This window comes from Ursus maritimus, unplaced genomic scaffold (assembly GCF_017311325.1).
Source record: "Ursus maritimus isolate PB19 unplaced genomic scaffold, ASM1731132v1 scaffold_12, whole genome shotgun sequence".
Taxonomy (NCBI): domain Eukaryota; kingdom Metazoa; phylum Chordata; class Mammalia; order Carnivora; family Ursidae; genus Ursus; species Ursus maritimus.
In genome coordinates this window covers 40,237,036-40,264,685 of record NW_024423564.1, presented here as the reverse complement: position 1 = coordinate 40,264,685, position 27,650 = coordinate 40,237,036, and the positions used below count along the sequence as shown (strand labels likewise).

At 40.1% G+C, this 27,650-nt stretch overlaps 2 protein-coding genes across 5 annotated transcripts in view; both read left to right on the top strand.

The window, feature by feature from the left end:
• The window catches only part of MIGA1 (mitoguardin 1), a 95,272-nt gene extending 87,359 nt beyond the window's left edge, over window positions 1–7,913 (top strand). The window contains exons 14-15 of the mRNA XM_008690698.2: window positions 1,606–1,722; window positions 4,257–7,913. Of these exons, the coding sequence (XP_008688920.2) occupies window positions 1,606–1,722; window positions 4,257–4,475 (336 nt within the window). The 3' untranslated portion in view covers window positions 4,476–7,913. The remainder of the gene's footprint in view (window positions 1–1,605; window positions 1,723–4,256) is intronic.
• A 3,969-nt stretch (window positions 7,914–11,882) lies between these two features.
• Window positions 11,883–27,650, top strand: part of NEXN (nexilin F-actin binding protein) — a 48,744-nt gene continuing 32,976 nt past the window's right edge. For 3 of the 4 annotated variants that reach the window (XM_040627119.1, XM_040627115.1, XM_040627118.1), the window contains exons 1-2: window positions 11,896–11,948; window positions 14,461–14,532. The gene's annotated coding sequence lies outside the window, so the exon portion shown is untranslated. Of the gene's footprint in view, window positions 11,949–14,460; window positions 14,533–27,650 lie in introns of all 4 variants that reach the window. The other variant, XM_040627117.1, reaches the window with a different exon arrangement.

Genomic DNA, 27,650 nt, shown 5'->3' with positions numbered 1-27,650 from the left:
GTACTCTATCATTCAATAAATTTAAAAAAAATGATTCCAGAGACCCTGTGTTTTAAACAAGCTTTCCAAATGATGATTATAAACTCTAACATTTGGGAACCACTGGTTTGGGGCTAGGGAGCAGACTTATAGACTTGGGCTTGACTCTCACAGTAGCTATTATGACCTGGGCAAGTTCCTGACTCTCAGCTGACCTCCAGTTCTCCTGTTTGAAGAATGGAATTGGTACCTACTTCATAAGGGTAGGTGTAAGGATGAAACGAGATAATATCAACCAGCTTCATTTAAACATAGAATGAAAAATATAAAAACGAGATTAATAAATAATAGTTTCCATAATAATCATGATAGTAATAACATATATAACTTTATGTCTTCTTAGAATAAATCTTGTACCTTAGACTAGTCTTCTGTCCATAGCCACAGATTACGTATATATCTCACCTCTTGGAGAACTAATTTCTATACCTGGAATGCCATAGTCTTTCCTCTGTATTTAAATATATCTTACCTATTGTTGAATTCAGCTCAATGTTATTACTTGCAGAAGCATGTCTCTTCATCCAGCTCATGCTAAAGTCCTACCTGTCTGAATTCCTACTACAGTTAGTCTATGGGATTTAGAATTTTAATATATGCAGAACCTCTCAGACTAAATGATCACTTCAGTGCATCCTTCATAATTTTTTGGCCTTCGCTGGTTAGCTATGTGTTACTTAGGACAGGTTACTTACCTCCTCTGATGTATCACTTTCTACCTGATTGAAATGACGTTAACAGGACCTACTTTTTCAGGAACGTTTTATTAGATTAAATAGAACCTAGCACATTATCTGGAATATAATGGGCACTCATTAAATGGTACTTGCTGCTAGAGTATATATTTTTTTAAATTGAGGTTTGGAGCCTATAAAATAGAAAATAACCCCTCCAGGAGACAGAATCTTAAGGCATAGTTATCCCCCGTTGATGCCATATGACAAATCCCACAGGATGTTATTTAACAAGGGAAATTCAGAAAGTTATTAATAAACTTCGGTTCCTGTGTGTATTACTATTGCACGAGAAGAGGTAGTAATTACACAATTAAATGCTTCAATAATATCTGGTTCCTGCACTAAAAGTTAGGATTCTAATTAGCAAATTTTTGTGCTTAGTCATTTAAAAATCATTTTGGTCTTTTTCAGGTAGTCTAATTAAGTGATTGAATGGAACTGTTTAATAGCTGAAACCATGGTAATCTCATTCATCCTAAAAATTATACTGTGAAGGAACACCATAGCGTTCTTGTTATTGCTTGGTTGTAACACTGATGTGATTACTTTTTATGAAGTATTTTTATGAGGTGAAAATGCCTTCAAGAAATAACGTTCCTCAGCACATTTGAAACTGTTGGCTAGGATATGAAAATTATATAAAACATTCTGTGACTCTAAAAGTTACTTGTAAGCTTATTCACTTTCTTAGTAGGCTGGCTCAGCGTTAACCCTTGGGCTGTCCTCAAAAAGAGCTGATGATATGATGGACAGCAATTTAAATCTCTCGGCTAGAGATAGCTAACTCAAGAAGGTAAAAATAACTTGATTCTCCTTTACTTCCCAACAGATCCCAGATGGATTTTTTGCCCATTTTTATGCCATTTGTGAGCAGATCAGCCCTGTCCTCGCCTGGGGCTTTTTGGGTCCTAGAAATTCTCTCTATGATTTATGTTGCTTCTTTAAGGTATGTTCAGTCATTGAATCATCTCTTTTTTTCTAATCGAAAAGTGGACGAGGCTTTATTCTGTTTTGTTTTTGCTTTTGTAGAAAAAAGAATGTTCATGAAAGGTAAAGTTATAAAAGTCACCTAAATTCAGTGTTTAAATGCCGGTGGAACATTATTATATAGATTTGGTGCTTTATCCTGGAGTAGATTCAACAAGTCCATTCACCTCATCAATTCCTCCTATAACGGATACGTGCTTTTGTGTGGTGTTACCGTGTTACAATCAAGTTGCTGCAGACAGTTGTTCTTTACCTCTGGACCCTTCTGAAATGTATAAAACAATACTAATGTGTCTTTGTTGCACATGTGAGCAATTTAGAAGTAAGTTCTGGTTTAAGGTAACGTGAATGGTAAACCCCAGTTGTGAGAAATAACATGGGAGTTAACGGTTGTATCCCAACATCAGCAGTTCACCAAAACAGAAATTATAGCTCCTTGCAGAATCTTCTGCTTGGCAAAGTGCCAAGAAAAGTCTCACTATTTCATAGTCTTGAATTTAGGCTGAGTTTCAAAGAGCAAATAAAAGTAAACATAATCAAGTATGAATTTGAAAGTTTTTGATGTTTGAAAGTTTGGATGTTTCACGCTATTGTTCATTTAAAAAGTTAAATTTTTATGTTTAAGCGCTGTTAATGTAACATTTCTATAAATGTTTAGTAAATATTTATTTTACTGTCATTCAAAATTGATCAATTTTTGACTTGTGTTTTTTCGAACTCCTAAAATGTAAGGTATGTGTTTAGTGGGAAGAATTCTGACTGGGGATTAAGTTTGTTGTTAATGAACAGCCTGACTCTGGGCAAATTATGCTCTGTGCTCCTTTTCTTCATCTGTAAAATGAAGGGGCTCGACAGGTTGATTGCTAACGACCCATCCAGATACAGAGTCAAGCAAATCTAGGAAGTGTGCCTTCCTAGTACTTCTTAACACTTGATTTCTGTGGGATAGAAATAAAGTATTTCTGGTTTTTGCTGTTTGGAATTACTTTTTTTTCCCCCATCATGGCATAACAGCCTGTGACTTAATACTTAGTAGTATACAACTTGCTTAAAATGAGTTTCAGCAAAAAAAGAATGAGATTTTGCCATTTTCAACAACATGGTTGGACCTACAGGGTGAAATAAGTCAGACAGAGAAAGACAAATGCCATATGATTTCACTTACATGTGGAAACCAGAAAACAAAGCAAATGAACAAAACTCATATGGAATCATAAATATAGAGAACAAACTGGTGGTTGCCAGAGGAGAGGGGATTGGGAGGATGGGTGAAATAGGTGAAGGGGAATAAGAGATACAAACTTCCAGTTATAAAATAAGAAAGCCACGGGGATGAAAGGTACAACATAGGGAATACAGCCAATAATATTGTAAAAACATTGTTTGGTGATGGGTGGTAACTACACTTACCATGGTGAGCACTGAGTCACGTGTAGACTTGTTGAATCACTGTGTTGTACACCTGAAACGAATAAAACACTATAGTTCAACCGTACTGCAGTAAAAAAATGAGTTTCAGCATAAGTATTAACTTAATGAAATATCCTTCATCATCTTCCACTGGTTTGAGACCTGAAATTTTTATTTTTCATATATCTTAAGTTTTTTATATATCTTACATTTTTTATATACAGAAAAATATACACTTAAAACTTAAAAGTTAGGGCACCTGGGTGGTTCAGTCGGTTAAGTGTCTGCAATGCCTGGGATCAAGTCCCGCATCTAGCTCCTGGCTCAGCAGGGAGCCTGCTTCTCCCTCTGCTTACAGCTCCCCCTACTCGTGTACTTTCTCTCTCTCTCACAAAAATTTATTTATTTATTTTTAAAAAATAAATAAAAAATCTTTTTAAAAAAATTTTAAAAAAAACTTAAAAGTTACAGGGGCAGCTGGGTGGCTCAGTCAGTTAAATGTCCGACTCTTGGTTGTGTCTCAGGTCATGATCTCAGGGTCGTAAGATCAAGCCCTGAGGTGCTCTGTGCTCAGTGCAGAGTCCGCTTGAGATTCTCTGCCTCTCCATCTACGCCTTCCCCTGCTAGTGCTTTCTCTCTCTCTCTTTCAAAAATAAATAAATAGATAAATAATTTTTAAAAAGTAAAAGTTACAACTATTGGAAGTAGTTTACTCTTCCGTCTTAAAGTAGTACCCGTGTTCAGAGGTAACACCGAAAACCTCAATTTCTGAGAAAGAGTTAGTACCAGCCCCTTACATTTAGACAGTGCTTTAGGGTTTACAGGCATTTCCCATAGATTTTTTTTTGTCATCATCACGTCAGCCCTGAACAGTAGTACTAGTATCCTATATTTTACAGAAAAAGAAAATGTGACCTAGGAAAGGTTTAATCGCTCGTTCGAGGCCCCTTTTCCACTGTGATAAGATACTAGTACTGGAAGCCAGGCCTGCTCCTAATTCAACGCTCGTTACAATATTGGTAACTATTTAGATTAATATAATTTTGGTCGATAGTGCCAATTTGCTTTGTGTTCATTTTCCAGAATCAAGTTCTTTTCTTCCTCAAAGACATTTTTGACTTCGAGAAGGTGCGCTATTCCAGTATAGAGACTTTGGCCGAAGACCTCATGCAGCTCCTTACTCGCCGCACTGAACTCTTAATGGCCTATCTCGGAGCGGACGCGCTGAGGCACGCAAGTAGCTGTCTGAGTAGTCACGGGCACGTTATGTCCAGCGGCCTGTTGGAAGCCAAAGTACAATAAGTACCATAAAAACCATACAGTGGGAGTGTGCTGTGAAATAGTCAAGGTAACTATTGATTTTGTACCACGTATTACAAGGAGTTGGGGGATACGGACTCAGGGAGGGAAAAGACATCTGGGAGAGAATGAGTGATCATTCTGTATTTACACAGAAGCTCTGTCGTTGAATCCCTGTGTACTGTATCCAAAGTGGCGCTTTCTAGTCTTTAGGTAATAATTTAAGTCAGGAAATGTTGTATATTTTACAGAAATATTGCTTGAACTGAAACCAGTACTTGGGAGTTAGTTGATCTGTCGTCCCGAACTGTCTGCAATGTCCAGTATCATTCTCAAAAGCTCTGTTTTTATGCTTTGCACCTTGAAAGTATACACTTTAGCCAAGACCTTTGTGGCCCCCTTATGTAAGAATATATTACTCCTAGTGTCAACAAATTTAACTTTGCCTGAAAATGTATTTTTCATTGTAAAGTTATTTAGTGTTCAGTCAAGGTCGGGCAGTAGTGGTGTTTGAGATGTACTGCTTACATTACTGCCTGTGCATTTGCTCATGTTTGAATCAGAGACGTTGTAATGGCTGAGTATCATAAAACATTTAAATGAATTGACACTGAGAAGTTTACAAGTTACAAGTTTATATTTGATTTACTGCAGTTTCCAAAATATATTATTATTGGTCCTATAAGTTAGAATAATGAGACTGAAGAAATTTCTTTTATCTTTTTATAGATTAGAGCATTTTCCCTTGAATGATTATTGATTAAGAAGAAAACATTAACTATGAGAGGTCATTAAGATTTTTTGTGTGTAGTTTTGAAACTATCTCCCAATATCTGAAGGTATTAATCTGTATATAGTAAAATAATTTCTCCTTTCTTCTGTACAATTTGTAGCACACGGGGAGTTTGTCATATTCTGCCCATATTTTAAAAATATTCATACTTTGAATCTTAGTGAGTTTTTAAAGGTTTTCTTCCCCTGGACATAGAACAAAATATTTTTTAGTAGCATGGAAGTATATTTCATGTCCTTTATGATAAATAAATGAACAAATGGGTTGTTCATGTGCGTAGATGTCTTCAGAGTGTAGTAGATACATTCAGAGCTGTGTCAATTTAGTGTCTAAATCATATACCACTTATTTAAAGTGGCTCACTCAGCATATCAACGGATTGGATTCGTTGATTTTGCTCCTAAGGTGGGCTTTTTTTTTATTTTAAGAGGGAGTTACTCAGAAAGATCTAAAATATATTTTTTAAAAATGAATTTTTAGATTAAAGTGCCTAGTTTCTGATTAATGAATAGAGAATGAAAAGTGAGGGGGGAAAGCATAATCTTTTAAAGTTTTAAATTTACAGTTGTGCCACACTTACGTAATACTAGTTACAAAATATGAGTTTCAGAATCTTTATGCTGTTTGCATGTACTGTGTCCCATAATGTGTGGGTTACAGCATTAAACAGTATGAAATATTGCTCTGATATTTAGCTCCTGATGTTTTGACATATATTCTTAATTTAATAATTGGTTATTCACAATTCTTATTATTGGTGGAAGAATAGCATTAGAAGTATCAAAGCTAAAAATTCCATTATGTGTTGTTTTATTTTTTAATTCATATTTTATAGTTTTAGCTTCTTGTTGAGGTCCCACTGGTCTTGAAAGATTGACACACGTGCGTGTGTGCACGCACATATTCCCATCATTGCGTAGGCAAGACAGGTATTGCTTATACTAATCTTCCTGTTGGGGGGGGCTAAATGTTTTAAGTTGTGGTTTTATCAACAAAGCCGTAGTAAGCTTAATTAATTTTTTATTTGAGGAAGATATTGTTTGAAATCTGTTTGGAAGAATTGCACTATTTAATAATGCTGCTACTACGTAAGATAACTCTGGGGAATTTATTTCATCAGATAAGATGAATGGCTTTCCAGAAGGTGATTTTTTCCTCTTTTACATTTCACCTTAAAAAAAAAAGTCACCCATATTCAAGAGGTTGGTTTGTCAAATTCAGTGTTTTAAGTATGATTTGGTTCTGGTCAGTTATGTAGCTACTGCTTCAGCAAAATGCTTTCTTTGTGGCCTTTGACAAAGAGACAAGAGTGACCAAATAGAATTTCAGGGTAATAAGTATAGGAAAAAACCTCTCTATTGTATGGGAAGAAACTTGAACTTTTTAAAAGAAACATCTCTTAAAAATGGTTCTGGCCACAGCAGAGTACTTAAGACATATGTACCAACTTCAGTTTGCCTTGAAATTGGGTTAAACAACGAAAGCAATGTTATATATAATAAAAAATGATTAAACTGGTCTAGAACTTTTTAGGAAAAAACCCTGTTAGACACTTACTCTTGCTGGTGCTGTCAGAAAATCGCCATTGCCACCACCAGCCTGCTACCGTCCATTTCTCTGTGTACGTGGTCATCAGAGGGCCTTGAATTTATCCTGAGAAAATGGTCTTTTCCTCCTGTTTTCTCAAAGAAAAAAGATCGTGTTCAGGTGATTTATGTTTGGTAACTTTCTATTTTGGTTTCTCTACATTTTTGTTCAGCTAAAAGTAGTTATTTCTTCATTGAAGGCTTACGATATGTTTATTAAATGTCAAAGTGAGATTTTTTAAAAAAGAAGCCAAGTTTTTCATACGGTTATAGTCAGCTCCAAAAAACTTTGTCTCATAAGATAGTACTGTTTATTTGCATCCATTTATTTTGATTCTATTGTTAAATTACCTGACTTTATAAAAAATATTTACAAACTTTTTCTTGCCTTAAGATGTAACATTTTCACACCTGAAACTCATGTAACATTGTCAACTATACTTAATTAAAAAAAAAGATGTCACATTTTCTGCTTAAATGATTACCTAAAGAGTGATTATTTGCATCACAAAAGAATTTAGTTTAGTATTCCTTTAAATCCATGAAATAGAAATGCCAAAGTAACGTTTAGTATACTTCTCTGTGACCTTTCATAATCAGAAATTTTAAATTATGTTCATGACATAATTTGCTTTTATTTTAATGTGAACACATATTAGGAAATTATTTGGAATATACATTGCAAAGTGATTATAAGAATTAGGCTGAATTCAAATCTTTTGATTTTTGCTTGGATTAATTAATTTAGAAATTTCTCTGTAAGTGAGACTTAAGAATTTGTATAATCTGTGATTAATGGAAATAAGGGCATTCTTTCTTTGTTCCTAATGATTCTATTATATTATTGTTTTGCTTAGTTTGGAAACAACCATGTATTGTCCTTACTTGGCTGATATTAGTAAACGTGTCTATTTCCTAAATGTAGGGATTGTACTTACTTATTTATGTAAAGGTGAAACACTACAGTAGCAGAAAAATAGCACTGGCTCTTTAGCTCAAATAAGCACTGTAACATGGATGTATTTCTACTACTGCCAAATAAAACAGTGATGGTACATCTTACTGATGTGTTGACTATTTTATGCAGTGCTCATATACATTTGCATGATGACACTGGTCTCATCAGACCCCGTCACAGAGGAGCTCTCCATGTCCCTCAGTCCACACCCACAGGCGCAGAGAGCACCGACGACTGCAGAACCGTCAGAATCAAGTACCAAAGCACATGTCTTCTCCGTAGACGAAGTGGGAGAAAAGACAGTTCTGTGATGAGTGAAGCCAGAGTACTTGTGTTTTAATTAATAAAGTGTTTGGTTTGGGAATGCCATCAAACACAATATAAACTTACCTAATTGATGTTCGTGCATCCGTCCCTATTCAGACATCCCGTTTCCCCCCACTTCCTGTCAGAGTCCACATATGTTTAGTCAAGGCAGAGGGGATGCTGCCGGGGGCCCTGGGGCACCGCCTGGCAAGGCGGCTTCCCCGGCTGTAAAACAGCCCAAAGCACACCAGCCCGCGGGCACTCTTCCCAGTGCGGAGACAGGGCTGGACAGGGACCAGGACCGGACGCTGGAGCCGCACCTCAGCCTCTCTTCTGTTTCTTTGTCGCCTGCCGTCCTCTTCGATCCCGCTGCCCGGACGTCATATTTTGTATATTTTAAACATCTCTGGGTTTGGGGGCACCTGGGTTTTTGGTGGCTCAGTCAGAAGAGCACTGGACTCTTGATCTCGGGGTCATGAGTTTGAGCCCTATGTTGAGTGTAGAGATTACTTAAGTAAATAAAAAAAAAAACTTTAAACATCTCTGAATTTTTAGGTACGTTTAAAATACGTCTCTACAAGCATCTCAGTGTCTTACTGTGATATTATTTGTAGGGCTTTGCTGGAAATTTCTGTTAATTCATTTGGTTCATCCACTGTCGTCTTTACTGTTCTTATGCCACTTTTGACTTTTATTCTGTAGTATTTCTTTTCCCACCCTGTATTCTGTGATACTTTATCCTGCCACCTCTACTCCTTTAATCTCGCTCTCTCCTCATGCTGCTGACATCTTTGATCACGCTGCACAGCTCTCTTGTCTGCTGAGGTGTTTGGGTTTGTGTTTTTTTTTTTCCTACCTCTAAGTAACCTTCATCATTTGTGCAGAGAAGGACTGAATTGCGGTACAGAAGAGAAAAGCAAACCTTCCTATGACACTTTATTCTTAAAAGCCACAGCAAAGGAACGGGTACATCAAATACCACCTCAGCGTTTTGCTTTTAACTGTCTCTTATGTGTGTCACAAAAGCCTTTCACAAAGTACATTTATATATAGGAGACTACAGAACTTTTATAATTTGCTATGTTTGAAATAATACCATAATGCTTGAATATAGAGGAGCACTTTGACAATTGCAAGCACTTGAAATATATAATTTCCAGAACTTTGCTTTTTTTTTTTCAAAAAAATTTTTTTTATTTTAACAACACTGTGAGAGAATAGGCCCACAGGCTTTAAAAAGGACTGGATCCTTAATGTGGTAGGGGGTGCCTAATTTAAAAAAGTAGGTTAAAGCAGGTGTGTTTGTTATCTACTGCTGCATTACAAATTATCCCAAAATTTAGCAGCTTGAAACAACAAACATTATCTCACACAGTTGCTGAGGGTTAGGAATCCCAGAATGGCTGTTGCTGGTGGTTCTGGCTCAGGGTCTCTCCTGAGATTGCAGCCATTGAAGGTCTGACTAGGACTGAAAGATTTGCTGTCAAGCTTTGCTTACTCACATGGCCATTGTCAGAGGCCGTTAGGTCTTTGCTATGTGGGCCTCGTAACAGAGCCGCCTGAGTGTCTTTAAAACTACTGGGGCATCTCCCAAATGGAGTAATTGAAGAGGTATCAAGGCAAAAGACACAGTATCTTTTATAACCTAGACTTGGAAGTGACATACCATCATACCATGCTAACATATCGTGTTGTATTGATCACACAGACCACCTTTTGGACAGTGTGGGAGGAGATCACACAAGAGTGTGAATATTAAAAGATGGGATCATTTGGGGTCATCTTGGTGGCTGGACACCACCGCAAGGAATCAAAATACACCGGATGTAGTTAAGGTCGACCTGGTTCTTTGGGCAGTGTTGATGCGGAGTCAAGGCCTTTACTTGCAATGCGGGTCCATTTGGTATTCCGAGATATCTTTGTTATATGAACTACACCGCTAAATCATCACCTGCGATTTCCAGTTTTCCTTACTTTTGAAGGAGAGAAACTTTACATGAAAAGCAATGTATGCTGAGTCCCCCTAGTTTTTATAATTTTGTACTCAGTTTTATACATTTGTCTTTCCCACACCTAGCTTGATGGTAAGTTTTATAATCTCTTTACCTTTCTCAAGTTTTCAAAGCTTTCATCTCAGCTTTTCTAAAACCATAACTCATTTCGCCTTTATATTTTTCCTTTTAAGATGTTGATGTCATTTCAGTAGCATGCAACTGTTATAATCAAGTTGGAGAACAAACCCGAGTGACTCAGGGTGGGTATATGAGGAATGTCTGTACGAACTGGCAAATCTTTGATTTCAATAGTGTTAAACTTAGCTTGTCCCAAGCTGAGCTCCTGACTATACCTGCCTAACCTCCTTCTGCTGGTCTTTCTCACCCCAGCAAAGGACAACTCCACTCTTCTAGCTCCTCAGGCCAAAAACTTGGTCCTCCCACCGCATGTTGAATCTGTTGCCAAAATCTACCAGTTCTGCTTAAAATGTACCAAGAAAAAAAAAAAGTGCTGAGCGTGTCTCACTACCTTCACAGGCGTCACTGTGGTCCGCGCTCCCCTCACCTGCCAGCCCGGTGGTTTTGGAAGCCGCCCAACCGGCCTTCCTGCTTCAGTGAGTGTATCTGCAACACGTCAGCTGGAGTGAACGTGTTAAAAATATGTCCGATCATGTCGCTACTTTGCTCAAAATCACCATGGCCACCCACCTCAAAGGCCAAAGTCCTTCCAACCTTCTCCATCAGCTGTCTCCTGCCCCACTCCACTTCCTCTCTCTAGTTCAATTTAAATTTTTCTCTTTTCTTTCATCTATCTTTTATTATTTATTTTCTGCATGCAGCGAAGAACTGAAGATCTCCCCCACCAGAAAAAACTCCCCCTCTGGATCGACATTTCAGGTTTTAATATGGATTGTCTGATGGCTTTAACTGAGTGGCTGGTGGCCCACGTTGAAAAGGCCCATGGGTGCTAATATTCACAGGTGCCTTTATGTAGGTTTTAGAAGGGCCAAAGGTGATTTGCCTTCAAGATTATATAAGATTATGTAAGTATTACTTACTTTCAGGTTTTTTGTTTTTAACCTCTTCTCCCTCCCCCTTCTCCTTCCACCTTTGTCTATCACCACTTTTAGAGTTGAAGAGGAGAGCCAAGAAAAGGACAGCCACAGCAGACGAAGTCGTCCCCAGACTGCTGCCCTATGGTCTCAGCGTTAGAAGAAAAATTGGCCAAAGGTCATGGTTTGGATGAAGATAGCGTAGTGGTTCGGGGTCTTGGTTAGAAACCAGGACTGGGGAGTCGCTGAGAGAGGTGGGCCGCAGGGCAAACCGGCTGTAGGTGGTGGGGAGCCAGCTCCAGCCGCTCTATGAATCCCATCATCACTCCCTTCCCACTGGGGATGTGGCCTTCCGTCCCCGGCCCCTGCCCGGAGGTGGAGGCAGACCCCACGTAAAAGGTTCAGCGACCCAGAGTCGGGCGACACGCAGGTTCTGGGGGAAAGTTGGCAGCCGCCGCCCCCTCTTCCGTCTCCCTCCTGGACACCCCACCCCTCTCCGGGCGCTACGGCGGACGTGGGGGTGGGGGGAACTGGCCTAGTGTTCTGGAACAGCTGCAGCCGGCGCTGGGCCCGCCTGGAATGCGGGAACAGGCTGCGCACCAGGACTTTTATGGAAACTTGCTGGTGGAGACGGCGGCGGCGGCGGCGGCAGCCAGAGGGCTCCCAGCGGCCGGAGCGGCAGCGGCAGCGCCCGGAGCGCCCAGACCCCCGCCCACACCCAGGCGCAGGACGCGCACAGCCTCTCCGCGCGCAACGAGGACACTCGCTCGTCGCCGGCTCCTGGCGGGTGAGAGGAGTCGGGGAACGGGGGGCGGGGGCGGCGGGCCCGGAGGTGTCGGGTCCCCCTCGGGGGCGGGGGCCGCAGGGAGACGCGCCCCGCTCCCGGCTCCCGGCGGGGCTGCAGCCAACTGGGGCGGCGCGTCCGGCCCGGGCGAGCGGCGTCCGGCGGGCGCGGCGGGGTGGCTGCCCGGCTCTGCGCTCTGGCCGCGCGAACCGGCCTCTGGCTCTGGGGGCCGTTTGCTGGCCCTGCGCCCCTGCTTTCAGCCCCGCTCGTGCAGGGTGGGCCGAGTTGCGTTCGGGTCCTTTCCCCACTCCTGCAGGGAAGAGCCCTCCGCGAGCGGAGTGGGTGCAGTCCCTTCGCTCTACCCTTGGGGTCCAAGCAGGTATAAAGTTCAGTGTCGTCCCCCCACCCACCACGTGCCCCCGGCGCGGTCTCCGTCTCCGCCCGCGATGCCTGCTGTTTTTAAGAGAAATCATTCCTGGTCTGTCCCTGCGGAGGCTGGGGAGTAAAATGTGATTTAATAGCCTATCTTATCTACCCCCTCCCTCCAAAGTATGTTTTGGAGGCGATTTTGTCCGAGGTGGGATGTCGGGGTTGCGCAGCTACAGTTGGCAGTTGGAGTGCATAACGTGGTCACCTCTTGAGACCTCCCTTGTCCCTCTGCTTTTTGAAAATGCGAAGCCATTCCGACTGCTTATAAACTGTGAAACGCTCTGCAATGCTAAAAATGTATTGGCATTTGCAAAGAAAATGGTTAACCAAGTTGAGAGGTTAGTTGATTATCGCAATGGCTTTGAGGTCTTTATTTTATATTTATTTAAGGTCCATAACGCAAACAAAGAGAGTTGGGGGGAGGGTGCGGAGGCGAGAGAGTGAGAACTAGGTAAAAATAGCATAAGGGAGATGTCCTAACAAAATGTCTGTCCTAGGGAAAGAGGCAGGTAGAAAAATGAAGTGAGCCATAAGAAATAGTTCCATGAGCAAAGCAATGGGAGCATCATTCATCAGCTAAAGTTTGTTAATGAATTTATGTAACGGGCCCACTGGCCTGCGAGTCACAGCATAGCTATGTGTTGGGTAGTACCATTAAGTAAACCCGAGTATTTTTATACCATCTTAGTCACACGTCATTAAGTGAACCTCATCATGCCCCCCCTCCCCGTCCGTCCTTGTACAGCTTAAATAACTGCCATAAGAAAACCCAAAGTACACCTAAGTCTCTGAAATTCTTTTGAGTTTGAGGTGTGCGAAAGTGGAAAAATGCATAATTAATCAAATGGAGCGACTGTCTTCTGGGGAGATATGTTTAATATAAATGAAATTTGATTATTTAATATAATTAAGATTCATCCTCACAGGTATTAGCCCCCTATTTTTGAAGATCTTTTATATTTTGACTGGGATAATTTAAATAAAAATGTGGCGAATTGTGTATTTTATCTGCAACAACTTCCTTAAGGAGCCCTGAGCAAAAACCACAACAAAATTCTTTTACATCCAGTTTCCCTCACTACAGTATTGGTATAATTCAGTTTTAATAGAAGATTCACATTTCTACATCCATTTTAGGCTGAACTGTACTGAATAGCAATTTTTCTTCCTCACCTTCAATGGAATCTATGCTATTTTTGAAAATTTGATATGTAAGACTGATCATTGTCAAAATGTATGTCATCTTGAGAGGGCTATATTTAGCATCAACAAAGGAATGCATTATCTAGGCTTTTGAACAGTATTTTTCCCCTGAAATTACACTTGAAGTATTTAGGTTAGGGTTTCATTTGTGAACAGAATGCAAACTGAGTATGTATATTTGGAAGATTAATTGGGGATTTAGATTGCTTGGAAGCCGAGTGACCTAAAATGACATACTTCATTTAGGAAAAAAAATAATAAAACCTGTTATTTTTGAAACCCCCTAAAGGCAAATAAAGGTATTGTTTAAATAAAAACACATGCCTACAAGAAAGAAAACAATGCAGTAAATGTAGAAAAACGTGTAACAGACGCGCAGGTGTCTAGAAGCTTTTATGGAAGAGAGGACTCCGTACATTTTATAGTGTGTGGGCCATATACACACAGAAAATGTCTCGGTAATCTTTATAATTTCGAGGGAAAATGACCTACAACATTCTTAATAATTTCCCCCATTTCTGTTCTTCTTTATTCAGTTCGTGGTCTGTATCACCTGTGTAGTTTCTTTCACATTCTCTTCTGGTTTTGTAATTGCAAAATTACATATTATTTACATATACTTAGAATTGGTATATTTTCTCTTTCTGTTTAAATATTCAGTCCGTAATTTGGCTGGCCTTCCAGTAGTATACTTTCTACACTCTAGGGTGAGTGGATTTTTACCCTGACATCCAACTTCTAGTAAAATGTTTTTGTTCTAAAGTTATTATAACCACATTATAGGTATGGTTAAAAATGATCAAGAATGGAAAAGGGGGCTTTCAAAACAGGACACGTGTACTGTTGGTGTTTTGATAGGTCTCCTCCCTTCCCTTGCGCACAGGATTTTTCCCTCGCGTGGCCGTAGCTCCGGGAGACCGCGTGGGCAAGCCCCTGGTGCAGTATCTGCCGGCCAGTAAGTGTTCAGTACCCCTTCTCTTTCTCCCCACGCCTCCTTTTTTTTTTTTTCCCCTTCTTGTCATCTCCTTTTGCTGTCAGATTAGAAGACAGATTGGGGCTCCCTGGGCCACGTTTTGAGGTTGGTGAAATTTGACTTCTACCTTCCTTTCTGTGCCTCTTTCTTGTCCTTTCCTCCCCTTTGACTGTGCCTTCTTTCAGGCCAAACTAGGCCTCCCTTTGTCTCTCCATTTTCTCAGTGCGGCCTGTTCCTTTAGATCAGGGCCACAAATTGGCAGCCAGAAAGCCGTCTTCAGCCACAGGCATACTTACAAATTGGTACATTTTGTGATAAGGATTTCCAGCCTCTCCTGCAAAAGTGGGTCGTTTCTGCATAGCAGCAGTACCCTGGGACTAGGTAGCTGCTTCCCGCTCAGGTCACACATATCCCTTCTGACACCGTCTCCACCTTCCCTATTACCTCAACCTGTAGTCACTGGTGTTACCTGCCAGTGACACTCCCTGACATGAACTTACATTTACTTTGCCTGACTCTAGACGCTTGAGTATGCAGTAGTCCCCTGACGTATGAGGCAAGTCTGAAGGGATCGGATGCAAAGTCTGGACCCGGCGTCAGGAACCTGGACTTGAAATGCTGTAGATAGATTTTGGTTAGCAATCCTTCTCTTAAATAATGTGATCGTGGGGGTGAGAAGAAGAGGTTAACGTTCATTGACACTAATTGCTGGTGTCAATTTGAGCTGGAAGGGACCATGTGTAGTTAAGTAAAACATCTGAACTGGTGGGATTACAGAAAGCATAGGGTAGTATTTCTGGGAAAGAAATCTTTCCTAGGAACTCTTAAACTCCACCCTAGAAGTGTGTAGGAGAGGTTTTTTTTAACCCCTAGAGACTGACCATAAAGAGAAGTTAACTTCTTCTGCCTCCCCACCCTCCCTTCGTTTGGGGCCAGAGGCCTGGGTCTGCCCACTCCCAGCTGTACCCTTCCTTGAAAGGTCATCTTCCACCCGCAGAGAGGGTGAGGAGGCCCAGTCTCCTCCAGAGATTACCACGTCCATGGGCTTGGGAAACCAACTGCTGGGTTTTCATGATACCTAGTTTAATGTAAACTCACTCGATCTTATCTTCTATTCATTCATTTATGCATCCTCATCATCAGCCCTCTTTTTGGAGATGTTAGTCATAAGTTTTACGACTTTGGATCAGAGAGTTTTCCTGTTATCTCTTTGTCATTCATCCACTCGCTCAAATATGAATTGAGTTGGTACCGTGTCCTAGTTGTGTGAGACGTTAAGGATAAAGAACAGAGTGGAGTAGCATTCTTTTAAGGGGCTTGTAGCATGCTGAATGCTCTTTGAGAACTCTCACCTACAGTCATAGGAGTGCAAAGTGTTGTACATTGTTAACAGAGAAGAATAGCACAGCAGGTGGAAAATAAGATTCCTGGTTATGGGGGCGCCTGGGTGGCACAGCGGTTAAGCATCTGCCTTCGGCTCAGGGCGTGATCCCGGCGTTATGGGATCGAGCCCCACATCAGGCTCCTCCACTATGAGCCTGCTTCTTCCTCTCCCACTCCCCCTGCTTGTGTTCCCTCTCTCGCTGGCTGTCTCTCTCTCTGTCGAATAAATAAATAAAATCTTAAAAAAAAAAAAAGATTCCTGGTTATTAGTGAGGAATTGTTTATTGGTCGGAAAAACTCACTATTTCACACAGATAAAATATTTTTGAATTGTGACAAGGTTTATGACTGGTTTTATATTTTTAGTTATCTTTTTAAATTTTATTTATTTACTTGCCAGAGAGAGAGAACACAAGCAGGGGGAGAAGGCAGAGGGAGAAGCAGACTCCCCACTGAGCAGGGAGGCCGACGCAGGGCTCCATCCCAGCACCCTGGGATCATGACCTGAGCCGAAGGCAGACGCTTAACCGACTGAGCCACCCAGGCGCCCCATAGAATATTTTTAAAGTATAAGGTTATGATCTTCCTTAACTGAATGTAATGTTACATTGTATTTAGGTGTATATTTCTGCTAAAGTGAAAAATGATAAAAATTTAGGCTCACATTTTATAAAGCTCAAAACAACATTTGTTCCAAAGACTGTAAAGAGATCTTAACATTTCCTTGTAGTATATAGTTAAGTATTCTAAAATCTTCAAGAGACACCAGGGTGGCTCAGTAGTTAAACGTCTGCCTTCAGCTCAGGTCATGATCCCAAAGTCCTGCGATTGAGCCCCATGTCCAGCCCTACTCAGCGGGGAATCTGCTTCTCCCTCTCCCCGTGCCCCTGTTTGTGCTCCCTTGTGCACTCTCTCTCTCTCTCAAATAAATAAAATCTTAAAAAATAAAATCGTCTTAAAAGTGGAGACAAAGAATTTACTTGAGTTTAATGAAATGCAGATTTAAAGCTGACCGTCTTGACATTTCTGTTCCTTGAGAAAGGAGATAACACATTAACACAATGAAACAGTTATTATAAATGATAGCTATGATTTTTAAAATTCTTAACTCCTGTGTTATTTGCTAATTGGAATATTTTAATTGCATGTCTAAAAAGTTAATTTAGAAAATTTAGAAAATACAGAGGTCAAACATAGATACAATAATTCTAGAACAGAAATATCAGCATGCGTATTTTTAGATCTGTTGTACTTAGTATTACATTCTGTGAGACTTACATATTGTCTCACAGCTTGAGCGTCATAACTTAATATTCAGCCTGGAGATGGTAACATCCCCAAATTATACTCTATTCTTAAACACATTTTGTCAGGCTATTAAGTCATTTTCAAAAGCTTCTTGAAGCTTCTCTCACTAATTGCTATGCCTATTGATGCCAATATTAATATTACCATTGGGCATATTATATATATGTTTTATGTACTTATATTAGGTAAAAATGGAGAATGATAAGGTGAAATGAGTAGTTGGGTAACAGTCAAGAAACCTAGAGTCTAGTTCCTTGTTCTGTGGCTGAACAGCTTGCAACGTGGATAAGTCACTGAATCTCTTTGTGCCTATTTTTTCATATGGTAAATGAAGGGGTTGGACTAAGTGATATTTTTTTTTTTAAAGAATTATTTGAGAGGGAGTGCACGTGTGGGCACATGTGTGCAAGTGGGGGGGGCAGAGGGAGAGAATCTTCAAGCAGACTCCCTGCTGAGCGCTGAGCTGGACACCCAGCTCAATCCCAAAACCCATGAGATCACAACCTGAGCCAAACCAAGAGTAGGATGCTTAACTGACTGAGCCACTCAGGTTCCCTGGACTAAGTGATCTTTAAGGTCCTTAGATAAAGAGTTCTAAATATCCATGATTTTTTTAAAAAAAATATTTATTTGACAGAGAGAGAGAGAGCACAGGCAGGGGGAGTGGGAGAGGGAAAAGCAGGCTCCCTGCTGAGTAGGGAGCCCGATGCGGGGCTCGATCCCAGGACCCTGGGATCATGACCTGACGCAAAGGCAGACGCTTGACTGAGCCACCCAGGTGCCCCAAAATCCATGATTCTTAATCCATGTATAAACAGACCCCAAATGTAATTCTGACAGGTAGTAAAACCTGTTCAAAACTATACTCATTTTCTGACCCTTCAAACATACTTTCAAGTTTAATCTCAAGTAACGGTAGCTCTTGTCTACTCATTTGCTCAACTGGAAACTTCGAGTTAATTCTTCACAGTATTCTTCTCTCCTCTCCCTCTCCGAATATAAGTGGCCAGAGTTCTTGCAGCAGTACCCCGGCTACAAGGTAAATTCCCTGGAAGCAGGGACTTTGTCTTTTGGTTCACTTTCATCCTTCCATAGCCTAGAATAGTGCCTGGCACATAGTAGGCGCTTGATAAACACTGGTTAAATAAGTGAATGAATGGGCCACCATGTCCTGTCAATTCCACTTCGGAAATGTCTCTTCCAACTTTTCATTCGTAATGCCACTGTCTCAGTCCAGGCTCTTCTCTTGCCAAGACCACTGTGCTTGTGCTCTTCCTTGTAGTCTTCCCCCGTTTACTTCAGTTTTCTGCGCACTGTCAGAAGGCTTTTTCTTTCTAGAATACGTATCTGATTCACATGCTTGCTTTAAAAAATCCTTTTCTGGATGCTCACTGCCTATAAGATCAAATCTAAACTATCTTTTTTTTTTTTTAAAGATTTTATTTATTTATTTGACAGAGATAGAGACAGCCAGCGAGAGAGGGAACACAAGCAGGGGGAGTGGGAGAGGAAGAAGCAGGCTTATAGCGGAGGAGCCTGACGTGGGGTTCGATCCCATAACGCCGGGATCACGCCCTGAGCCGAAGGCAGACGCCGAACGACTGCGCCACCCAGTCGCCCCAAATCTAAGCTATCTTAATAGGACATTTAGGAATCTTCCCAGTCCGTGCCCAGCCTGTCTTTCTAGTTTCACCATGGATTTGGTGGATAACTTACAGCTCCGCAAATTTACAATGGGCATCAGGAATTGGTGTTTTTGTTCATGTTGCTTCTTTTGTCTGAATGTTGTGGAATCTATTTATCTTAAATCCTATTTATCTGTCAAGGTCTAAATCAAATATCACCAACTCTGTAACTTTCTTTAACCTCAACCCCCTCCTTCACCCTCATTGTCTTTTCCACAACTTTTCCATGTTTCTATAGCCCTGCATATATACTGCTGTTATAGCACTTAATCCTTTGTATTATAATTATTTGTGGTCCCATCTGTTTCTCCCAACAAAGCTACTTGATTTCAAAGGCTTTTTCATACATTTTGTATTCCGTTGCCACGCATAACGTCTGGTACAAAGTACGTTCTCCTTTTCACAAAAATACTGTATTATAAATACAGACCAAACGTGTCAAATTTGAAAAAAATGCAACATTTTGATAAATCATACAGCAATATGCCGTAGGCTGTAGTAATATTGCAATACACTGAAACCTACGATGGGTACTTCGTTGTCTTCATTTGACATGAATGAGTAATATGTTAGAACGGAATCATTAAACGCCTTCATCATCCCAGCCTTCCGTATTATGATAAAGCTCTTGTTGATGAGCTCCCTGTTTAAACTTATCCTTTGGTGTTTTCTCTCTACTCATTCTTCATAACAATTCATCTGGCTTGTCTGCAATCTTTTATTTATTTATTTATTTATTTATTTATTTATTTATTTATTTATTTACTTTTTTTTATTATATTATGTTAGCCACCATACAGTACATCCCCGGTTTCCGATGTTGTCTGCAATCTTAAACAATTATGTTAGCCACCATACAGTACATCCCCGGTTTCCGATGTTGTCTGCAATCTTAAACACTTGGAACAGTGCAGAGGGACTGAATTGTTGTGTTGCTGCTGCCCCCTGAAGGTGGCCAGGGACATCGCATCTGCCTGTGCACGCGGAAGAAAAGCCACTTAATACTAGATTAGGAAAAGGCTGAGCTTCCCCATGTAAAATCCTTTGACATTCAGGTTACTGACTATAGGAATTAAGTTATTAAAATAACTTCATGTAGCATTCTGTTTTAAAACAGTGAGGGAGTGCTCAGTCCAACTATTCCCTTTGTGGAATGAGAACTGACATGGTTTGATAGAATGTTCTTTCCTGTGATTCAGCCAATCTCAGAATGTGGTTTTAGAATCCCTGGGTCCCCAAGACCTTTTAGGAGCCTATGAAGCCCTTCCTTTTCCAATTATATGGTCTGTATGAGGTCATATCTTTAAATACTTCAGTCAGAACAACATATCACAATAGTTTGAGTGCAGAAGCAGGTATGAGAATGTATCTGTCTCTTATTAAGCTAGAATTAAAGAGATGTACAAAAATATAAAACAATGCTACTCTTACTGTTTTTATTTTGAAAAAGTTATTTTTCTTTCTTTTTTTTAAAGATTTTATTTATTTATTTGACAGAGAGAGAGACAGCCAGCGAGAGAGGGAACACAAGCAGGGGGAGTGGGAGAGGAAGAAGCAGGCTCCCAGCAGAGGAGCCTGATGTGGGGCTTGATCCCAGAATGCCGGGATCATGCCCTGAGCCGAAGGCAGATGCCCAACAATTGAGCCACCCAGGCGCCCCTGAAAAAGTTATTTTTCATAAAATGTTTGTGTTGATATATAATGGATTTGTTATTTTAAATGACTCTTTTGGGAAGACTTTAACCACTCAAGAAAAATTGTGAGTTTTTATTTGATTAAGTCATTAATAAGATTAAGTTACATATATAAATAAAATATAAGGATTTTTTAAAAATATAAGGATGTTTTTAAAGCTGCAGTACGTTTCAGGAAAGACCTGGAGTCTCTATACTGAATAAAGAAGAGTGGGAAAAGTATTTTAATTTGCAATATATTAAATATCTGTAGATATAATCTATATAAAAGCTCTCTAAGGCTTCTCAGTATGGCCCAGACATTAAGCCCTGAGCTCAGAAAGTTTGAGAACCACTCCTCTAATTCATAGGCTTTCTTCTACTAGAGGCATTTTTCTTTAACATTAGAGAACTTATTTTTATGTGTTCACACTTTCAGATGTTTTTTAAATGAATCATTTTCTAACTAAACATGTTAGCCTCATTATATTGGTAATTATCTTTTATCCCATCTAGACTATGAGCTCCATAAAAAGAGATATTTTAGGGGTGCCTGTGTGGCTCAGTTGGTTAAGCGTCCAACTCTTGATTTCAGCTCAGGTCATGATCTCAGGGTTATGAGACTGAGCCCCTTGCTGGGCTCTGCGCTGGGCATGAAGCCTGCTTAAGATTCTATATCCCCCCTTCCCCTCCCACCACCCCCCCAAAAATTAAAAATAGAGATTTTATTCATCTTTGTAGTGCCTTGCACTATGTCTAGCCCATTGTGGAAAGAGGTTCAATAAGTTTCTTGAACGAATGAATACTCATTTCAGCTAGTTTCATCTTTTACCATTTATTCTTAATTCTTCCACACTCCTAACCTCTAAATCTGCGAAATAACGTGCAAACCAGCTACCGTGTGGCCCATTATAGGGATTTAGTTGTTAGTTTCCACTCTCCTCCTTAATTCTGTATAGAGACTCCAGGTCTTTCCTGCAATATACCATAGCTTTAAAAATATCCTTACCTTTCATTTAACATATGTAACTTAATTTTATTAACGATTTCATCAAATGAGAAGTTAGTGATTTTCTTTGAGTAGTTCACATCTTCCCAAGAGAGAATAAAAGGCAAGAATTAAGGGGCTTGACTGAGGGACTTGGTTGGATTGCGTGGCACCTGGGATGTGGTGGCTGCAGCCGAAGGATGAGGATAAACACCCAGGAAGTACTTATGCGTTATGCTGCAAGAGATGGTACAAAATAAACGAAACAGACTTTGTGTTGTTGAAGATGATGGAAAAAGTGAGCAGTAGCTGAAGCTTCTGGATGGGTACATGAGGGTACATTATATTAGTCTAATTTTGTATGTATCTGAAATTTCCATAATAAAAAGGTAAAGAAGATAGATTAGATGGATATATCTGGGATGTTTAACCATATAAAAAATGTAAAAGTTTATGCCAGGTATGCCTAGAAGCCTAATAAGCACATTTAGAGTGTCAGAGACTGAAGGAGAGAAAACATTCATGCTTAGGGCTTAATGGAGAAAATCATGATTTCTATTATAATTAGTTTGGGAAAATACCTCACTGGTTTAAAAAAAAAAAAAAAAGTGGCTTGAGAATTGTCGTGGAAGGGGGCCCCTGGCTGGCTCAGACGGAGGAGTGTGTGACTGTTGATCTTGAGATCGGGAGTTTGAGCCCCATAATGGGTGTAGAGGTTACTTAAATAAACAAAAACTTAGAAAAAAAAATGAGCTGTTGAATGTGTATGTTAGGTAAGAGGTTAAAGGAATGGGAAGGGAAACCAGGTCTGAGGGAGGCTGCAGAAGGCCTAATAAGCCCAGATGAGAATGTTAGCTGTGACCATGCTGCCCTGTGCAGTTAGTGTCCTCAGAACTGGAGTGACCAGAGTTAAGGAGCACAGAGGGGTAGGGCATGCAGTAGTTGAGTCGGTGAGCCTGATGAAGACAGAATGTGACTTGTTACCCTATGAGCAATCAAAGGAATCATGGCTAGAAGTTACCATGGGAACTTTTTTAAACCTCATTTTACTAATCATGTATACTTAAAATAATTATTCTGGTAAGAACTTTGAAGAAACTGCATTAAAACAGCTTCCCCATAGAAGCTGAGGTAACTTTATGTACTCACCACACTTGGATTCTGGGACCTATGGAAAAGACCTGATAATTCGCAAATGTTTATTAGGATTCTGAAGAAGAGAACACTGTTAAAGTGGATACTTTGAATTTTAATAGCTTCTTGTCTTATAAGTTTATTAATCAAAATGATAGTGGTACATGTGGATACTAAATATATATCTGGTAACTTTATATGAAATTGAAGGGGGTTTGGGGTCTCTGCTCTAAATCAGCAAATTCCACCTGAGTTTATAGACTAGTGGGTGAAATGTTGACTAATAGCATATAAAAAAGCATGAAAATGGGAGGCAATGATAAAATTAGTCAAAGATTGAATGGATATTTGGATTTTGAGAATATGTTCCCAAAAGATTAATCTGAAAATCTGCAAGTGTCCAATAGCAGATTTTAACACAAGTGCTTAATGAACTTTCTGGTTCATTAAGGAAATAAAAGTTGGGTCAAAGGAATGGGATCTTTTAGACTTCTCCGTTTTGATGATTGCTATGTGGATATTAAAAATCTTTCCATGATGGCTTTTGGGGTCTATTTTAAATTATAATTTATTAGTTCATGGGCATTGAGGCACTGGAGAGGAGCCAATCTGCTATAACCTGGGAAAGGAGCATAAAGTCTACCGGATGTACAGGTGAAAATCTGGGTGGATGTAAGAGAAGTGCAAACAGTAGTTTGAGAATGGAGGTCATTATCTTGGGTGTCTAACTGGAAAGTGGGGGTACGGTGCATTGCCGCCTTTCAGTTCCGTATCAGAGATGGTTGATGTTAGAACTTTACCTGTGTCAGGGCGCCTGGGTGGCTCAGTCCGTTAAGCATCCGACTCTTGTTTTGGGCTCAGGTCATGATCTCAGGGTAGTGAGATCGAGCCCCGGATCGGGCTCTGCACTCAGGGGGGGGAGTCTGTCTGAGGTTCTCTCTCTCTCTCTCCCTCTGGCCCTCCCACACCTCCCTCAAATAAATAAATAATTCTTAAAAAAAAAAAAAAGAACCCTACCTGTGCGTGTAGATAATAAAGCAGACTGGACCATTAAAAATCCTGTTCCAAGGCTTTGGTGAGAGTTTTGGCCAAGAGACTGTGAACAGCATGAGACTAGGGAGAGCGTCTGTCTGTTCATTGAACTGTATTTCTCAATGCTCAGCAGAGTGCCTGGCACATAGCAGATGCTTAATAAATATTTGTGTAATAATAAATGGTGTGTTCTATTTATATTGTATTCCTGCATGATGAGAATCATAATGCTAGTAATACATTATATCCAAACAAGCTGTAACTGTTTATAAAGTGCTTCCCCTTAAAGTTGGCAGGATTGACTTATGCAGTCAACAGTTATCCCGCATGTCTTCTGTATGCCAGGCCCATGCCACAGGCTGTCGGTCCAGCAGTGCATAAACTACAGTCTGTTCTCTCAAAGAGCTCACACTCTGGTAGGGAGGCATTCAAGAAAGTGGCTCATTACCATACATTATGGTAAATGCTAGAGTCAGGGTAAGTGTGGGGGTGCAGTGGAAACACAGGAGAGTCAAGGAAGACTTGCTGGAGAAAAATGACTATCTAAGACCTAAAAGATGAGTAGGAGTCAGCTAAGAGACAAGGGAATGGGCAGAACTTTAAGCTGAGGGAGCTAGCTGTGCAAAGGCTTGAGGTGTGCCCGTTTTTCCTTGGGGATGATAGAATGGGAGGAAGGTGTGGACAGAGATGAGGCTAAAGAGGCAATGTGAACTACCAACGTGTATGACATCGCTGAATAAAAAGTGTAGAGTGAGAAAAAAAGGCCAGAGACTGAAACACATGTGGGCAGACAACATTGAAGAAACAGAGGCAGAGAAGCCCTCAGAGGAGGCACAGGGAATGGTCAGAGATATGGAAGAACAGGGAGAGAGAGGTGTCCTAGAGCCAAGTGAGGAGGATTTCAGAGTGAAGGAGCGGTGGAGACTGTCAGATGCAATCTTGACATTCTGGAGGAGGACGCTGTCCATTTTATTGGGCAATATAATGAGAAAGGCATTATTTTTCCTATTTTATATAAAAAACTGAAGTGCACAGAAGTAAACTGGCTTGTTCAAGACCATGCATCTAATAAACAGCCCAAACAGAAACCCTAAGACAAATTTTCTGGTTCTAACTCCAGTGCTTTCTCCACCATCATGGTCTTCTTGATGTGTTTAGAAAGTCAGCAGTTAAGGGGCGCCTGGGTGGCTCAGTCGTTAAGCGTCTGCCTTCGGCTCAGGGCATGATCCCGGCGTTGTGGGATCGAGCCCCACATCGGGCTCCTCCACTGGGAGCCTGCTTCTTCCTCTCCCACTCTCCCTGCTTGTGTTCCCTCTCTCTCTGGCTGTGTCTCTCTGTCAAATAAATAAATCTTTTTTTTTTTTTTTAAATCAGCAGTTAACTGTGAAAGTGTCATCAGGATAGAATTCTGAACATTTTACTACAAAGGTCCTTAAGCAACAAAAGCTTTAGTAGAATATTTTGAAAGACTTTAAAATATATTTGTATTAACCTTTCTCCAAATTTAAAAAGATACGGGTTTGGAAATTTTTGTATGAGAGAGAGTTTATGAAAAATTAGGACAAAATTGAACCTGAAAATACAATTTTAAAAATTGAAGTGTAATTAACAGTGTTATATTAGTTTCAGGCGTACAACATTGATTCAGCAGTTCTATTCATTATTCAATATTCACTACAATAAGTGTAGTCACCATTTGTCACCATACACGGTATTATTTACTGTGTTCCTTACGCAGTGCTTTTCATTCCCATGACTTACTTATTTTATAACTGGAGTTTGTACTTCCTAATTCCCTTTATGTATTTGGCCCATCCCTCTAGCTCTCTCCCCTCTGGCAACTACTGGTTTGTTCTCTGTTTTTTAAGAATTTATTGGGTTTGTTTCTTTATTCGTTTGTTTTTTTAGATTCTGCATATAAGTGAAATCATATGGTATTTGTCTTTCTCCCATTTATTTCACCGAGCATAATGCCCTGTAAACCCAAATGGAAAGATCTCTTTCTTTTTTTTTTTTATGTCTGAGTAATATTCGTGTGTGTGTGTGTGTGTGACATTTTCTTTATCCATCCACCCATTGATGGACACTTGGGTGGCTTCCATATGTTGGCTACTGTAAATAATGCAGCAGTAAACATAGGGGTGCATGTATCTTTTTGAGTGAGATATGACAGTTAGAATGGCAGGCACTGGAACCTCCATACCATTTTTCACAGTGGCTGAACCGGTTTGCAGTCCTGGTGCATTGGCGTTATGTTTTCTCCACATCCCCGCCAACACTTATTTCTTATCTTTATGATATTTAGTCATTCTGACAGGTGTGAGGTTATATCTCATTGTGGTTTTGACTTGCATTTCCCTGATAATTAGTGATGTTGGGCATCTTTTCATAGGTCTTTTGACCCTCTGTACATCTTTGAAAAAAAATGTCTCTTTGGGTCCCCTGCCCATCTTTCAATCAGATTGGCTTTTTTGGTTGAATTGTATAACTTCTTCATATTTTTGTATTTTAACCCCTTATTGGGTATATCAGTTGCAAATATCTTCTCCCATTAAGCAGGATGCCTTTTTGCTGGTTGATGGTTTCCTTTGCTGTGTTTCCTTTGTTGTTTTGTTGTAGTCCCAATAGCTTATTTTTGCTTTGGTTTCCCTTGCCTGAGGAGACATATCCATAAATACATCGCTAAGGGCGATTTCCAAGAGATTACTGCTTGTGTTTTCTTCCAGGAATTTTATGGTTTTAGGTCTCACATTTAGGTCTTTAGTCCATTTTGAGTTTATTTTTATGTATGGTATAAGAAAGAAGAGTTTCATGGGGCACCTGGGTGGCTCAATTGGTTAAGCATTTGTCTTCAGCTCAGGTCATGATCCCAGGGTCCTGGGATCAAGTCCTGAGCCGGGCTCCCTGCTCAGCAAGGAGTCTGCTTCTCCCTCTCCACTCCCACCCCCCTGCTTGTGCTCTTTCTCGCTATCTCTGTCTCTCAAATAAATAAATAAAATCTTCAAAAAAAAAGGGGGCGCCTGGGTGGCACAGCAGTTAAAGCGTCTGCCTTCAGCTCAGGGCGTGATCCCAGCGTTGTGGGATTGAGCCCCACATCAGGCTCCTCTGCTATGAGCCTGTTTCTTCCTCTCCCACTCCCCCTGCTTGTGTTCCCTCTCTCGCTGGCTGTCTCTATCTCTGTCAAATAAATAAATAAAATCTTTAAAAAAAATCTTAAAAAAAAAAAGACTAATTTCGTTCTTTTGCATGTAGCTGTCCAGTCTTCTCAACACCATTTATTGAAAAGACTGTCTTCCCTCTTGTATAATCTTGCCTCCTTTGTTGTAAATTAATTGACCATATAGGTGTGGCTTTTTCTCTGGCCTCTCTATCCTGCTCTGTTGATCTACGTGCCTCGCTTTGTGCCAGCTTTGTGTAATATGTTTTGAAATCTGGGATTGTGATACCTCCATTTTTTTTTCTTCTTTCTTAAGATTGCTTTGGCTTTTTGAGGTCTTTTGTGGTTCCATACAAATTTTAGAATTATTTGTCCTCGTTCTATGAAAAATGCTATTAGTATCTTGATACAGATTGCATTGAATCTGTAGATTGCTTTGGGTATGTTTTGTATGTTTGAATGATATTAATTCTTCCAATCCATGAGCATTATATCCTTCCATTTGTTTGTGTCGTCCTCAATTTCTTCCATCGACGTCTTATAGTTCTCAGCATATGCAGAAATTAACTTCCTGGGTTAAATTTATCCTAGGGATTTTATTCTTTTTGGTGCAGTTGTAAATGGGATTATTTTCTTAATTTCTCTTTCTGCTACTTCATTATTAGTGTATAGAAATGCATCAGATTTCTCTATATTAATGATCTGGAATTTTTATATCCTAATACACATTGCACCACAAA